At 34.5% G+C, this 15,498-nt stretch overlaps 1 protein-coding gene and 1 long non-coding RNA gene across 4 annotated transcripts; one reads left to right on the top strand and one right to left on the bottom strand.

Moving 5' to 3' along the window:
• The first annotated feature begins 6,483 nt into the window (after positions 1 to 6,483).
• Positions 6,484 to 12,054, top strand: LOC137244428 (uncharacterized). 3 transcript variants are annotated; one of them, XM_067773417.1, is made up of 5 exons: positions 6,484 to 6,673; positions 7,437 to 7,544; positions 7,647 to 7,816; positions 8,753 to 8,864; positions 9,024 to 12,054. In XM_067773417.1, exons 3-5 carry the CDS (start codon positions 7,752 to 7,754, stop codon positions 9,276 to 9,278), a joined length of 432 nt encoding a protein of 143 aa, XP_067629518.1. In that variant the 5' UTR covers positions 6,484 to 6,673; positions 7,437 to 7,544; positions 7,647 to 7,751; the 3' UTR covers positions 9,279 to 12,054. The 3 variants fall into 3 exon arrangements, with proteins under 3 accessions (XP_067629518.1, XP_067629519.1, XP_067629517.1); XM_067773418.1 differs by lacking the exon at positions 7,437 to 7,544; XM_067773416.1 differs by having other exon boundaries at positions 6,484 to 7,179; positions 7,413 to 7,816.
• Positions 11,724 to 14,065, bottom strand: LOC137244430 (uncharacterized). The gene is made up of 5 exons (XR_010950989.1): positions 13,421 to 14,065; positions 13,130 to 13,356; positions 12,838 to 13,069; positions 12,439 to 12,781; positions 11,724 to 12,385 (listed from the first exon to the last, which is right to left on the bottom strand). It is a non-coding gene; the product is annotated as an uncharacterized lncRNA (long non-coding RNA).
• Between the last annotated feature and the right edge of the window lie 1,433 nt (positions 14,066 to 15,498).

Genomic DNA, 15,498 nt, shown 5'->3' with positions numbered 1-15,498 from the left:
AAGCGCCACATGTGTAACATGGAAAAATTTCACTTCTAAGGCTGTTTACACAAATGCATAAGGGCAAAATTATATAAAACGCTTTGGTCACTTCAAAAGCATATATGACACTACTTTATCTTTGCTTGGATTTCAAGCTAAAAAAACTAACGAAACTTTATCGGAACTTCAAAACACAAAAAAAAATTTTATCATGAAAAAGCGAGGCCACTATTCCCCCATAATTAGCGAGTTTGTCATGTTTTTGTTTATTTTTTACATTTTATTTTTACATTAACATTTTTAACAATAAAACATAGCAAATAACACGCGCAAATTATTTCTTCCTCTAATGGTTCACTTTTTTCAAAAGAAACTTGATTCTAATTGTGTTTTTATGCATCAAATTTTCAAACTAAAAAAAAAACTTTCATTTGTCTGAAAAAAAATAAAGAAAAAACGGCCGAATGTCAAAAAAACCTATCGAAAAACAAACTGGCTCATTTGTTTTTAATGAAAGGTTGTATTTTTCTTGTATTTCGTTAGTTTTTTGAAATATAGTTTAGCGTAGGCACGCAACCAAAGCATTTATGTAAATTTTTCTATACTTCGCCCGACAGATGAATTAATGAATGCAACACAACCACAGCGTCTGTTTAAATCCGCCTTAATTTTTGTAGCTGTGAAAGCCTCCTGCAAATATAATGGTGCTGTAATTGCAAACAAATCAAACTCCTATATGACGCTACTTTATTTTCTATGTATTTTTCTTGTATTTTCTCTTATATTTTTTGTCGAGGGAGCCAATAAGGTTTCAATACTGGTGAAAGTATGTGAACTATATTTGAAAAAACTAACGAAATACAAGAAAAAATCAACGTAGTTCATTAAAAACAAACAAGCCAGTTTGTATTGCGATAGGGGTTTTTGACATTAGGCAGTTTTTTCTTTATTTTTTCTGACAAATGAAAATTTTGTTTTTAGTTTCAAAATTTTATGCATAAAAACACAATTAAATTCAAAGTGGAAATTGTGTGTGCAAATGAGTTTTTAATAAGTGTACATTTTTCAGTTTTCATAGTGAACTTGGGTACAGAAATTCAAATTAAAAAGTGTTTCACAATAATTTGAAAAACTCTACGTTTTCTCTGCTTTTTACAATTAAAGGAGTAACCTTCCGTAATAAATTAAACTTTTAATGAAAATCAAAAACTCTGAACTGAACACTTTTCGCCGTGAAATAAAATTAAAATGCTGTGGAACAGGAGTAACACTTTTGTGACTACATAAACCCTGTTTCAATCTTTTACGTCTCTGCACAGAACCCTAATTGACCTTTTTCAACCGAAACAACAATGGTAACACAGATTTTCCCGTTATGCCCACTTAAGCGAGTGCCTGTCAGAAAGAAGTCAACACACTTGTACTTCTACACTATGCTTTCAGAAATTTCTATATGATCAAGAACCATGGTTCAATTATGTACAGGTTGGCTCATCTCATCAGCTGATTTTATTTATGTCATTGCATGGTCGAAGGGATTGTCAAAAGGAGATGGCAAACTCAAAATGAAACCAACACATTGACAACATTTTACTTACACATACAAAAACTGCTAAGTTTTATGTTTCCATTCCATACCATTCGCACCAACACCAATACACATATTTTGACAATTTGAACATACATATTTTGTTGCTTTACAGATGAGCCAACCTTTATATAGTTGAACCATGATCAAGAACACTGATCATAGTAAATTTTACCAAGTAGCGCAACCATTGTTTACTATATAGTTTGGCAGCTTAAGTAGATGTTATGTTGCGACTAGAGTGGAAGGCAGTGGACTAGGCAGTCGAATGTCATATAATGAAGGAATGGTGTTCGGAGTTTTTTCAAAGATAAAAAAAGCATGATAAAAGCTTTAATATAAATAAAACTATTGTTTTAATAACAACAAAAACGCCATATATATTCTGTATACATAAATTTATAAGGATTATCTCACTTTAAAATTTGAATTAAATAATCTAAAGTTTGTTTTTGAAACTGAGTCGAGGACTGTGCGTGTGAATGTGCGTATTTTCACCGATCAGCTGTTAGTTGCGCTACTTGGTAAAATTTACAATGAGCGCAAAGCTGATCGGTGAAATTCGCACATTCACACGCACAGTTCTCGACTCAGTTTCAAAAAAAATCTTTAGATTATTTAACTTAAATTTTAAAGTGCGATAATCCTTACCAATTCATATATATATAGAATATATAAGGCGTTTTTGTTGTTATTAAAAGAATCTTCTTATTTATATTAAAGTTTTTATCATTTATTTTTGAACTTTATTTTAACATTTTCATGCGATTTTAAAGCGTTTTCGTGCATATAAATACAACCATGTGCATATACGTTTTGACATTACATTTCATACACGTTCGTATTTGCCATTCTCATTGTTTCTAAATTCGTAAACAATGACTGTGAATATTCTGTGTGATTTTTCGAAAAAATGTATTATTTTTGTGAAATTTTATACTTAATCTGTGGTATTATGGTGGTCAAAAAGCTTTTATGCAAGGCGACAATGTATTTCGTAATGTCGAAGTACTTATATGTATATGTATTTGATGTGGAAGCTTGCATTTGAGAACACGGTTGCCACTTCAGTCCATTCCCTTCCTCCCCTATATGGTCATCTGGTCCTTTTTTCTCAATTTTGGGTCTTTTTGGCACGGTTTTGGTACTTATATTTCTTTTTCACTGAAACAAAAATTCAAAACACTGCTAAAAAAAATTGCCGCAAATCTATTACCCACATATAATTTTCAATTGGCAAGCGCTCCGGGTGTATTTCTGCCATGAAAAGATCTCAGTGAAAACTCATCTGCCTCGCTGATGCCGCTCGGAGTCGGCATAAAACATGTAGGTCCCGTCCGGCCAATTTGTAGGGGAAATCAAGAGGAGCACGACGCAAATTGGAAGAGAAGCTCGGCCTTAGATCTCTTCGGAGGTTATCGCGCCTTACATTTATTTATTTATTTAATTTTCAATTTACTCCAATGAAATTTTTACCACGAAAATTGCTCTATCAATAAAATGTGGCAGAACAATCACATTTCACTTGGGAGATAATTTAGGCGAGGCATTAAAAATGAAGTGTTGAATGTTCGGACAAATACATTGTCATTAATTTTTGATGAAACAACGAATTATCAGAAAAAGACTTGTTTTAGTGTTTAGATATTTCGATCGGTATTCAATTATTATACAGTTGAAACTTTTAAGACGCTTCATTTTTAGTCTGAGTTCAAAACTCACACTTACTGAATCTAGGCTCTGGTATGAAGTTTAAACTGTGAGTGAAAATAAAAGCATCTATAAAAATAGCATTAACACAATTACTTAGTTTCATTTACGATTTATTGAGTTTGCCACAACGCAAATTTTTTAACCGTTCCTTACTAAAACATAACTGCGCTACACATTTTATTTCATTGCAAACAAGCAAAACTAGGTCCACAACGTTAGATTGGTGAAAGACATAGTCTTATCCTAAAAATTTGAAAATGTGATACCTAAAGGTACACTTTATTTTTGTTTGTGCAGTTTGAACTAAAGCCCAGTGTCTCCTTTATTAAAATTTTATATCGGACACCCCTGAAACATCCTACAATTTTCGCTTATCACAACAAATACGATACTCTAGTAATTTGCCGAATTGTTTGTATTCCAATAAAATAAAACTAAAATTTGGTCCGTTTTTTTGAGGCCTGGTCTTTTTTTCGATAAATTTTGGTCCCAAATGGCAACATGGTGTGGCAACCGTGTTTGAGAATGCACATGATAAGGTTGCATATTTCCGAATTAAATTTTTTTTTAAATAATGAAATAGTAGTATGCAAGAGACTGCCATAGTAGTAGACATGTACATGAATATTATGAACAAAGTTTATAGCTAAAAAAATTTCTTTGAAATATAATCTAAGAGAAGATGGACACGAGGCGTAGCTTCATAGACGCGTATTAGGCACAGCATAAGCAATCTTGAGGTGTAGAGAGATCTTAGCTGCATGCCATATTTTGCAGGCGTCTACGAAGCTACGCCTCTTGTGTATCTTGCCTAAATTCAACTTTTTAGGAGATCTAATATTTTTAATTAATATTGATAAATAACACCTAAAGCAAATACGCTTAAGGTGACTTTTGCGTCGTTTTGGCTCTTGCATTGCGTCTACATCTGACTTTGAACACACGGGCTTTAATTGCTTCAATCCATAAGCAACGCAACGCCAACGTCAAAGCAACACGCAAATGATTAAAAACTTACGTTCTTCTTGAAGTTTCTTGCATTTAAAAAAAAAAAACGATTTTCTATCGCCGTTCAACTAAATAAAAAACATAATTTTGAATTCATGTCGATTTCGTAATCGATCAGGAGAGACGGTGGAATATATCCTCCTGGAACGCGACACAATTTGATCATTTTTCCTCATGTGACAGGGGAACTTTTAACGTCCGTTATTTTAAAGTAACCCTTATTTGACGAATCACTGGACGATTTCTTTCAAATAAAGTGTTTGTTAGCGTTCACCGAAGATGGTGAAAACGGCCCCTGGAATTGCTAGCTTATATAGCCAAAGAAAGTTATGCATAATCAAAATTTACTCAGCACAAAACGAATAGTTAGAGAAAATTTAAAATATAAATAAAATAGATATAAATATTTAGGTTCTTACCTAAACAGCATATGTATAAAATGCATGCAATTTATGAAATCATTTTTATTATATAAAATTAGTTTGAAATATCAGATTTGTCAACATTATTTAAGTCCTGCTACTTTTAACACATTTATAATATTTTAGACGAACTTTTGAGAAGTAAGCAACATGATTAATGCTTACATTAATACGTGTTTCATTTATTTTCATTGAGGAATAAGTTCGTAAAAATAAAAAGTACGTTTTTATAAAGTGCATATGAAGCTCCATATATAAAATGAGTAATAGAAAGAAAATTGGTTTATATATTACATTTTTAAAATGAAAATCTTCTGCTAAAAAAGTAATAGAATGAACATTGGTTTGTACATTACATTTTTAAAATGAAAATTTCTGCTAAAAAAGGAGCAAAACCTAACAACATTTTTTTCATTTTCGTACTTAACTACACTCCCTTTAGTGATTCACGATTTCGGGAAAATTTCGAATAAACTCTGAACATCAATTCCTTCATTATATGACATTCGACTGCCTAGTCCATTGCCTTCCACTCTGTTCGCAACATAAGCTCTATTTAAGCTGCCAAACTATATAGTAAACAATGACACTGATGATCACTGATTACTACGCAGCATGGCGCAAAGTCATTCCGCTATGCTACGCAGTATACCAGCGCGACAAATACATATGTAGTACATTTTTTGGTTCAGTCCATGGTTCAACTATATACAGGTTGGCTCATCTGTAACATTGTGAATGATGACAAAGTGTGATCTCTTATCTGTCAAGCATTTGACAGGCTGTTCAATATGGAGGTTTGACAGGCTGTTCAATATGGAGGTTTGACAGGCTGTTCAATATGGCTGCCATTGCCGAGCGAGCCGAATGGTAAAAAAACACGAGCAGAATAAAGACCTTCGTGAAAAAATAACGGGAAAAGTCTGGGTTACCGTTGTTAGTTTGGCCACAATCGGCAATTAGGGTTTCGTGCAGGGCCAAGAAAAGTTGGAACAGGGTTTATGTTTGCTCAAAAGTGTTGCTGTGTTGCACACAGCATCGATTGTAATTCGTGACGATTTTCTTTCACACGGAATTGTCGTTTGTTATGTATTTCATATAATTTAGATTATATGGGACAGAAAATTTAATAAATACAAATGCAAACGAACGCTCTTCGTTGAAAAAGAAGTTTTAAGTTTAAATGCAAAACCAAAATATGTTTCAATTGTAAATTGTAAAACAAGCTCTATGTGTACATTTACTTATTCCATAAAATATTCACGCCTATCTATTAACCTGGAGATTAAATTTTTAACAAAGTCATAATGTCTTCATCATAACCATGTTTATGTAAACATATTTATTGACATTGCTGCATCTAGAAAATCTGATAATTTCAGAAAAAAGATTCTTCAAAAGAATTACTTACAAATTATATTTCTAGTATATAATAGTATCTGAAAAGCTAATAAACTTGCCAACTTAAATATTTGTAAGTTGTGGATATGGCGAAAAACTAAAAACTAATTGTTTTTGATGCATCGGCCTACTGATAAAGGATTTTAGGTTCAATTTCGAGCTCAACCCCTAATCCAATAATTTGGTGATAACTATTGTTTAAAACTAATTGGTTCTCTTGCTATGTTGTGGCTCCGGCGTTATTATAGGGCACCATTGACCAACTACATAGGGCCAGTTAAACTTCATTAGCTCTAACGCCATATTCGTACCGATACCCATATCCATAACCATCTCCATTGTGATCGATTAATGGTGCCATAACCTTAAACAGCTGACATTTTCGTAAAAATTAGGAAAACACAAAAAATTACAAACATATTCCACAAACAATAAGTCTCTTAGTCAAAACGTATCCCAAACCAATACGTAAAATATTCAAAAAGTTAATAAATTCACCAACTCAAATATTTTTAGGTTATGGATATGGCGAAAAACCAAAACCAATTGGTTGGCTACGGTATGGCACTATTAATCCATTAGCCCAGGGTTATTTTTTATAATCGCGGCCGAAGGCCGCCAACACAGAAAGGTGTTCTGCGCAAAAATACTATGGATCCGACCCCCGGTTTCGGAGGTACCCGCGGGTCTTTTTTCGGTTTTTCGTTAATATCTTTTGAGCGCGTTAAAATTTTTATTTTCCGCCTTCGGATTATTAATACTGATGTCAAGATGCGTCGTAGCGTATTAGCAGTCGACCCCTCAACTAGACTATTACCGATATTTGCAAACAAAATTGAAAATTTTCATGTGGTTGTTATTTTGATGATTTTGTAGTACCCACAAGAAAAACTGTGGGTAAAAGTGTGTTGCGCGGATATAGTTTTGGTCTCCAAACCGGTATTGGACCCACCCAGGGTAATTTTTTATAAGAGTGGCCGAAGGCCGCCAATGCAGAAAGGTGTTCTGCGCAAGAAAACTATGGATCCCACCCTCGGTTTCGGAGCGCCCCGGGGCCATTTTTCGGTTTTTTGGAAATAACTTTTGACAGAAATTAAATTTTGAGTTTCCGCTCTCGGAGTGGTGGTCCTGGGATCAAAACTCGTCTTTTGACACTTCTTCCGATATTTTTGGTCGGGTTTTTGCAGTTGTGATCTAAAGTAAACAATTACCATATTTGTGTATTTTAATTGGTAATTATTTACTTTAGCTCAAAACTGTTAAACCACGTCCAAAAATATATGGAGGAGTGTCAAAAGACGCGTTTTGTCTTTTATAAATAGGTATTTGCAAGAAAAGTTGGAAATTTGCTGTAATTTCCATTTGGTTCGTGTACGCACAAGTATTGCGTGTTCCGAAAACTGCAAGTGTGTTATTGGTACGGAAGTCACGTACGTATCTTTATATACCTCTCGCGACATTTTTGGACATGTTTTAACAATTGTGAGCAAATGCAAAGTGTCACATTTAATTGTATGTGTTATTTACATTAGTGATTGAAAGCAAAGACGCGTGGACCAGCCTTCGGGAAAGCTATCGCTACCACGCCAGAGCATCCAAGCGGCAAAAGAGTGGCAGTAGCGGCGGCGCTGCGTTGGATGCGGCTATATTGGGAGTTTGCCGGGGAAATGGCATTCTTGCCAAACGTTTCACAACAACGAAGGTAATTTTGCAATCCACTTTTAACTAACTTCCCGATGACCTTCTCCCCCTCCCCACATTTTGTTTGTGTTGGGGATTGACCTCATATAACTCCTTACTGAATTTCAATGTTCTAGCATGAATATATTCAGAGTTATGTAGTACTAAATATTTATTTTGCATGGGAGGTGCCACGCCCCTTTTATATATCGATATTATTTTTAGCCTATGACCATCCTTGGAAGGTTTCTAGTGGGTTGTGCAAATTTGGTTGTGATCGGTCGATATGTTTAGGACGCAACTCGATCTATACCTACATACATACATAATTTGATTTTTATATATATAGATAGATGTGTAAGTTAGAAGTACCTCATATGTTTCCCCGAAATTTCAGAATTTTTTGTTGTCGAGAGTGTTGAGTATTTTTTCCATATGTTTTGATTGAAAAATCACTTTTGTGCATGAGTTGTATGGTAGAAAACAAGGCTGCACAACGAAATAAACAAATATTTTTTTTTCGACAACGAAGTCAAAAAAAATTTTTTTAAATTCGTTATGTTGGCATCAGAAACAAAATCAAAAACTTAGAATTTTTTAGTAATTTTTTCAGCGTTTTTTGTATGGAAAAAAATACTCAAACTCTAAAAATCAATTTTTTTTACTTTGATATCAACGAAATGAAACTTTTGAATATCGAATAAAAAACGAAATATTTTTATTTTTTTTTAAGAAAATAACCAACACTGTCTACAAAAAAAGTTCTGAAAATTCGGGGAAACTTCTGAGAAACTTCTAACTTGGACATTACAAAACTGCATATTCGAAGAACTTTTGGAAATTCGGATAAAAAAATTCAAGTTTTGATAAAAAAAAGTTTTTGAAGTTTGATCCATTGTCATGAATTCTGTGTGTATACTTCAAAAAATGTTAACATTGTACATGTACTCCCTTGCAGGACATTTACATCTTCATCGAATTTCAGTGAGGAATCAAGCCAATCTCCCTTAGATCCCTCAGAGGACTTGAACAGCACGCAAATTAGTGACAACGATTCCCAATACGACTATGTGAGTATGGGTGCAGATGGTAATATCGACAGCAGTATTGCGCATTTGCATCAGCATCACATTCTGCGTTGATGTCTGGCAATAAGCGCAACAGCATGACGTTCTATAAATAATAAATAAATAAAATATATAAATAGACCTATCATTTTGTATTTACAGAATCCAAAGCGTTCGAAATCGTATACGTTATCTCAAAGTCCAGATGAGAAGTGGGGGCGCTTGAATAGAATTTTAAAAAAGGAAGAGGAGTTTTTGGAGGATCGTAAGAAATCCCCATACGCCCAGGCATTATCGACTTTTGACTGGCTGCTAAATAAGCTGCCACGTTCTGTCGGAGATGACATGTGTCTTCACATAAACAGTATCCTTCTACAGAAAATCGTGGAACAGAAATCCAGCCAGACCACAGAATAAATTGGTCTGTACGTCAGTGCACCACCTGTGATCACATATCGTCCTCATGAAAAATTGTTATAAATTATATTTAAGTAAGCAGGCTAGACCGCGCCGTCGAAATTATGATTCCTTATGTTGGTACGAACAAAACATTGGCCTACAACATACACTCATTGCCAAATTAATAGGTACATACTTGATCGGTCAACTACACCTTTCAGAATAGTTAATTGAATTTCAAAATTTGTCATTTGGATTAAGAATAGTTATCTGGATTTCAGAATATGTTAATTTGATTTCAGAATAGGTAATTGGAATTCAGAATGTGTGAATTGGATTTCAGAAATCGTCAAGTGGATTTTAGAAAATACCTTTCGAACCATTTTACATTTAAATGAATTTATGAAATGCCTTGAACTTACAAATTATATTCCAACTTTGCGTAATAAATTGTTTGATATCTGAAATCCAATTGATGCCTTCCGAAATTGAATTGTCTATTTTTGAAATCCACTTCACACATTCTGAATTTCAATTGCCTATTCTGAAATCCAATTACCTATTCTGAAATTCAGTTGACGTTTTCTGAATTCAAAATGGAAAAGATTTAGATTTGCGAATGATTCCTTCTAAGTTTTTAATTTTTTTTATAACAACATTAAATTTTTGGTTCGTATGAATATGAGGAACTATAATTTCGACGGCACGGTATAAATTGCCAAACCGCCTCAGCCTAATACAGGCCCTTATTGAAAGTATACATTTAATGAATTTAATAAGCTCTTAAAGCGTCAAAATATTGAAGTCTATTAGCAAACTCTTTTGTTCATATTACCCAATATATTATTAGATAAAAAGAAATGTTATTTTATGTTTGTTATAAATTATACCCCTTATTCATAAAAAAGATAAAATAGGTTTATTAAGCTCTTATAATTGGAAATTTGTATGGAAATGTCATTTTAAAAATCTTTATAAACCCTCATGATTTTTTATGTATAAGGGGGTATATTTATTTAATCCCATTATTCATATAAAATATTGGAGGTTTATAAAGCATTTTAAAATGACATTTCTATACAAATTTCCAATTATAAGAGCTTAATAAACCTATTTTATTTTTTTATGGATAAGAGAGGAAGTTTATAGGCGCTTATTGAAAGCATGCCTTTATTATTATTTATTGTATTGTATTATTAATGAGCTCTCCAAGAGTAAATATTGAAGTCTGTTGGTGAAATTTATGATATATAGTGTGCGACATAAATAAAGCACCGAAATTCCTTTCAGAACATCTACATAGCTCAACAAAAGTCAAATTATAAGTTCTAGGATGTTAAGTCTATTTTATTAAGGAAGAACATATACTCAATATAATATATAAATGTTTAGTATATCGACGGCTGAGTGGAAGATCACCCTGTTTCAAAACATTTAAAAAAAAATGCCCTTTCTCAGAAATTGTTTCAAGAACGCCTTAACTTAGAATCTTTTCCTAAAACGCCCTATTTTATAACTTAGTTCCAAAACGCCGTATCTTAGAATGAGTTTACAAAAGGTCATATTTGAACGAAAACTAAATACACTTGCAGCTGAGATAGGGCGTTTCTGAAACTCATTCTGAGATAGGACGTTCTTGAACCAAGTTTTGAAATAGGGCATTTTTGAAACAAGTTCTAATTTAAGGCGCTCGTGAAACAATTTCTGACAAAGGGAATTTTCGAAAAATGTTTTGAAATACGGTGATGTTCCACTCAGCCGTCGATGTGGTCTTCACAAATAAAAGCAAAATATTGGGGCATATTCATAGTCAGAATTAAGTGGGTACTTAAAGTTAGTTGTAGCTTTTTGACAAAACTTCCAATGGGCTATCTGTCAAAAAAGTTGCAACTAATTTAGAGTATACGCCCCATTGAATTAAGAACTTGAATTTAAGATTTTACTTAACCAAAAGCAACAGAGACTTCGGTGCTTTAGTTTTGGCGCACACTGTACATATCGTCACTTGATTGCCAGAAGCGTGAGTGTGCCATTTTTTAAACTTTGATCTAATCAGGTCATTAGATGAACCATTAAATATTCTATATTGTATCAAAATCTCGATTAAAATGCATCACAGGAAGGCTGTATAATTTGCATCACAAAAAGGCACTCTAATTTGCAAAACATAGCTAAATCTATAATAGAAGCCACCTAAACCAAAGTTGCAAAAGTTACAAAGAATTAATCAAACTTTGAAAAACGGACATCAAAATTTGCATCTTTTGTGGCAGAGAGTCTAGCAAATTTTTGAGTACGCAATTTTGTAGCCCAATCAATTTCAGAATAATGGTGTAAATGCTAGAACGACTAAAAAGTTTATCTGAATTTTCAGAATTTTTTTGTAAAGGCTGTTGAGAAATTTCTTCCATACAACGCATGAGAAAAATTTTCTTTTGTATGGAAGAAAATGTTGAACAGCCTCTACAAAAAAGTTCTGAAAATTCAGATAAACTTTTTAGTAGTTCTAGCATTTACATTATTATTTTGAAATTATTTGGGCTACAAAGCTGCGTACTCAAAAATTTGCGAGACCCTCTGCCAAAAAAGGTGCAAACTTTGATGTCCGTTTTTCAAAGTTTGATTAACTCTCTGTAACTTTTGCAACTTTTGTTTAGGTGGCTTCTATTATAGATTTCGGAGCCACTGTTTGTATGTATATTTATTTTTAGTTTTTAATGTTTCTTTGTATATACATACATTGTCTGAAAGTGAAATTTATAGACTGAATAAAAGCCTTCAATTCCAATTCTATATTTAATTTTGCGATTTTATATTTTTTGTATGACTTTGGGTCCATTAAAGGAAAGTACAGCGTCCAAAACCATTTTAGAAAATAAATCTTCTTGTTGATGAATAAGTTTGGAGGACATTGCTGTGGCAGCGCCTTTTTCCAATAAAGCACGTTGTTATTCCTTTGATTGGCGCCTCTACATGTACAGCCATGTCATATTTTGGCATAATTGTAATGCTTTACGTATAGCTTTAATGATGATATGTGCATGCATGCCTTCCTCAACATATGGCTTAACTTGTTTTAAGATTTCACCTGCTTAAAGTACTACTGAAGTGGTGCCATCGCTGACCTGATAAGAGAAACATTTTTATTCTACACATTCTAATATAACAAAAAACTTACCTCAGCATCTTGAGATTTGGCGATGTCGACTAGAGTTTTACGGCTGGATGCACAATATGCAATAGTTTCATACTGCTTGCCCCATCATTTGAAATTGTGGCCTTCCCACTGGAATCATCAATATGCTCGTCCATACTGCGTGGACCCAATGTAGTGCGTATAGCGTCCACAATTGATTGCGAGGCATTGATGTTGGATATGAGTTGAGGTTTACCTTGAGAGCTATCGGTAACCAAACATTTTTTACACAAAAACTCATACGTACCCAATACAAGTTCAGGACATTCATATTTATCGACACGCTGTCCGGTGTGGCCCAAATGTTGGAAATATTCAGTTGGCACTGTTGAGAAAAAATATGGATCAATGAACACAAGCAAAATTTACAGATTTTTTTACCATCTGTTGTTACTTTACACACAAGACTTTGGAAACGACGACCAGCATCTACAAATTGTATATATGAGCCTTGCAAAGATTACATCTAATTGCACCCAATTCACCAAAATTTATAATGGGTGGCTCGTATTCACCCTCAACCGTGCGTGTCATTGGTGAGACGGTAAGTGTAATGGACAAAGCTGTTGTTTTTAATAAATCAGCTGTTGCAGGTATGCAATACAAAGACGACCTGCAAAGAAGAAAGATCAATGTAATTGCCAAACAAAACATTAATTTCGATTATCGATACCTAACGTAACGTGGCGAGGAGTTACCCTAATTTTCTACCACATATTTTGTGATCACCAATGGTGGTAATAAACCCTGTTCATTAGTAATAAAAGCACCACCAGCGCTATTTTGATTTTCAATGATAACGCTTATCGGATTTGGCATCTGATCGGGATCTAAACGGCGTTGGGCTTGATCATACTGTTGCGGCTGTTGATATTTACCAGTAACAGTTGCAGGTGGTTGCTAAAGAAAATAACACAAAAATAATCATCAGCTAATTTGTAAATTATTAGTTGTATTAGCATACATTATGACCAGAACGTCCGAACGTGTCCGGGTATTGGGGGTTGACCCGGCTTGACTGAGCATTGGCGTCTGTCCAGGTTGTGTTGGTGGCATCATTTGACCCATGTAACCACGTGGTGCACCTGGTTGTTGTAGAGGATAACCTGGATTTTGAGGTTGTGGTGGATAGCCCGGATTTTGTGGCATTGGCAGATAGCCATCCTGGGGAGGTTGTTGCTGCTGTTATCGTGGCATTGCATAACCCGGTGGCTGTTGTGGTATATACCTTGGCATAACTGGATGTGGTGTCATTGCCCCACCTGGTCCAGTAGATGCGGGCGGCATACCTGGAGGACCTTGTTGCTCATGGCCACCAAATGACTGGCGCATAGGGTGTTGAGGTGGCATTTGACCGGATTTTGACTGCATTAGACCAGGCTGTCGTGGCATTGGACCCAGTTGCGGTGGCATTTGCTGGTGTGGAGATTTAACACTGCCGGCAATTGATGTTGGTGGTGTAGCTGACCAATTTGAGGACCACTCTAGAAAAATAACAACATTTATTAGACAGAAAATTATCAAAAATATATGTTTGCGAATACTTTCCCTAATAAGGAAGTGACATTCTTTATATTTCTTTTGTTTATGTGCTCTTCTTCTTGCTTGTTTCACTATTCACCGTAGATTTTTAAACGTCAAAATTACTTCCATACTACTATTTTTCACGCAAGAAAAAAGGCAAAACCCTGCAAAAACGCTCCACGTCATTTTACTAGTCATTTTACGGTCATTGTGACTTTCTGCAGCGGTTATACCCTGCAAAAATCGAGTGACCAAAAACGCACACAGCCACACGAATTTTTGACAGGGGTGACGATTTGGAATGAAAAATTGTGCAAATGAAATAGCATGCTGACAAATTTTGCTTTCCCACAATGTATCGTGCTCTCTCGCACCTATTATTTTCAAAGGGATAGCAAAATACGTCATTTTTGCGTGCGAAAAATCCGCCATTTCTAATTCTGCAGAAAAGTGGAAAATTTTTTCAATTTGTGTGATTTACATTTTGCAGAAATTTATATTTTTTGGTCTACTAAAGTGTGTTTTAGCAAAAAAAACTCATATCAATGTCTGCATGTTTATAAAGAAAGAAAGTGAAATATGTAATAGCATAGTATAAATAATCGTGAGCAATTCTAATGCAGAATAGTAAATTTTGATTTCCACATACATACAAGAAAAAAATTCTTGTTACCATTAAGATTTATTATCCCAAAATTGAAAAAAAAAAAAAGATTAGAAAATTCGGTGTAAAAAAACGGCTATGTGTGCAATAAAATCGCTTCTCTTGTTGAGATACCCCTCCATGGTCTCCATTAATTATTGTGACGGAGGTGTGTTTGCAGCAGCAAAGTGAATCCAAACAGTGTAGGTCGTGGTGGTTGTTGTTCGTGGTCCGCATCAACTGGACCAGGTGTGGCAATGACGCCACATCCAGTTATACCAAGGTATATACCACAACAGCAACCGAGTAATGCAAGGCCACGATAGCAGCAGCAACAACCTCCCAAGGCTGGCTATCATCGTTGATTTATAAAAAAACAGTGTTGTGCATCTTTAATGCTTAAATATTTCCTCTGTTGAAACAGTTTCCACGATTCACTGTTCAACGAAAGCAGCAGCCAGCGTATGCCACCACCGAACAGCTGATAACAAAAACTTGGATGCACAGCAGTTTAAAGCCAAAATGGAAGTTGAGGAAATATCTGAAAATAAGGTAAATATATGTTTCGTGTTATTAACAAAATCGCCCTAAATTTTATGAATTAACAGATCGCTACGAACGACAAAGCACCCGAACGTGTGATCAAAGAAAGCACTACAGAAATTATTGCCGGCGGGGCCGTATTCTACAATCCAGTACAAGAATTTAATCGTGATTTAAGTATTTCAGTACTTAATGTATACTCAAAGCGGTTGTTTAAAATTGGTATAAGAGGAAAGGCTTTGGAATGGTTCCGGAGTTATTTGGGTGACAGAAAACAGAGAACGATAATTGGAAAGGAGGTTTCATCAGTGGTGGATGTTAACATTGGTTTA

Source organism: Eurosta solidaginis, chromosome 3, assembly GCF_040869045.1.
Source record: "Eurosta solidaginis isolate ZX-2024a chromosome 3, ASM4086904v1, whole genome shotgun sequence".
In the NCBI taxonomy this organism is placed as follows: Eukaryota; Metazoa; Arthropoda; class Insecta; order Diptera; family Tephritidae; genus Eurosta; species Eurosta solidaginis.
Note: the sequence above shows the minus strand (reverse complement) of the source record. Positions and strands in the feature narration are given on the sequence as shown.

What these genes read in the sequence shown, in the direction of transcription:
- LOC137244428 (XM_067773418.1), top strand. Translation starts at nt 7,752, where the DNA reads ATGCGGCTATATTGGGAGTTTGCCGGGGAAATGGCATTCTTGCCAAAC. An exon ending in AACGTTTCACAACAACGAAG is followed by an intron (nt 7,817 to 8,752) that starts GTAATTTTGCAA and finishes ACTCCCTTGCAG; the next exon opens with GACATTTACATCTTCATCGA. An exon ending in ACGATTCCCAATACGACTAT is followed by an intron (nt 8,865 to 9,023) that starts GTGAGTATGGGT and finishes TTGTATTTACAG; the next exon opens with AATCCAAAGCGTTCGAAATC.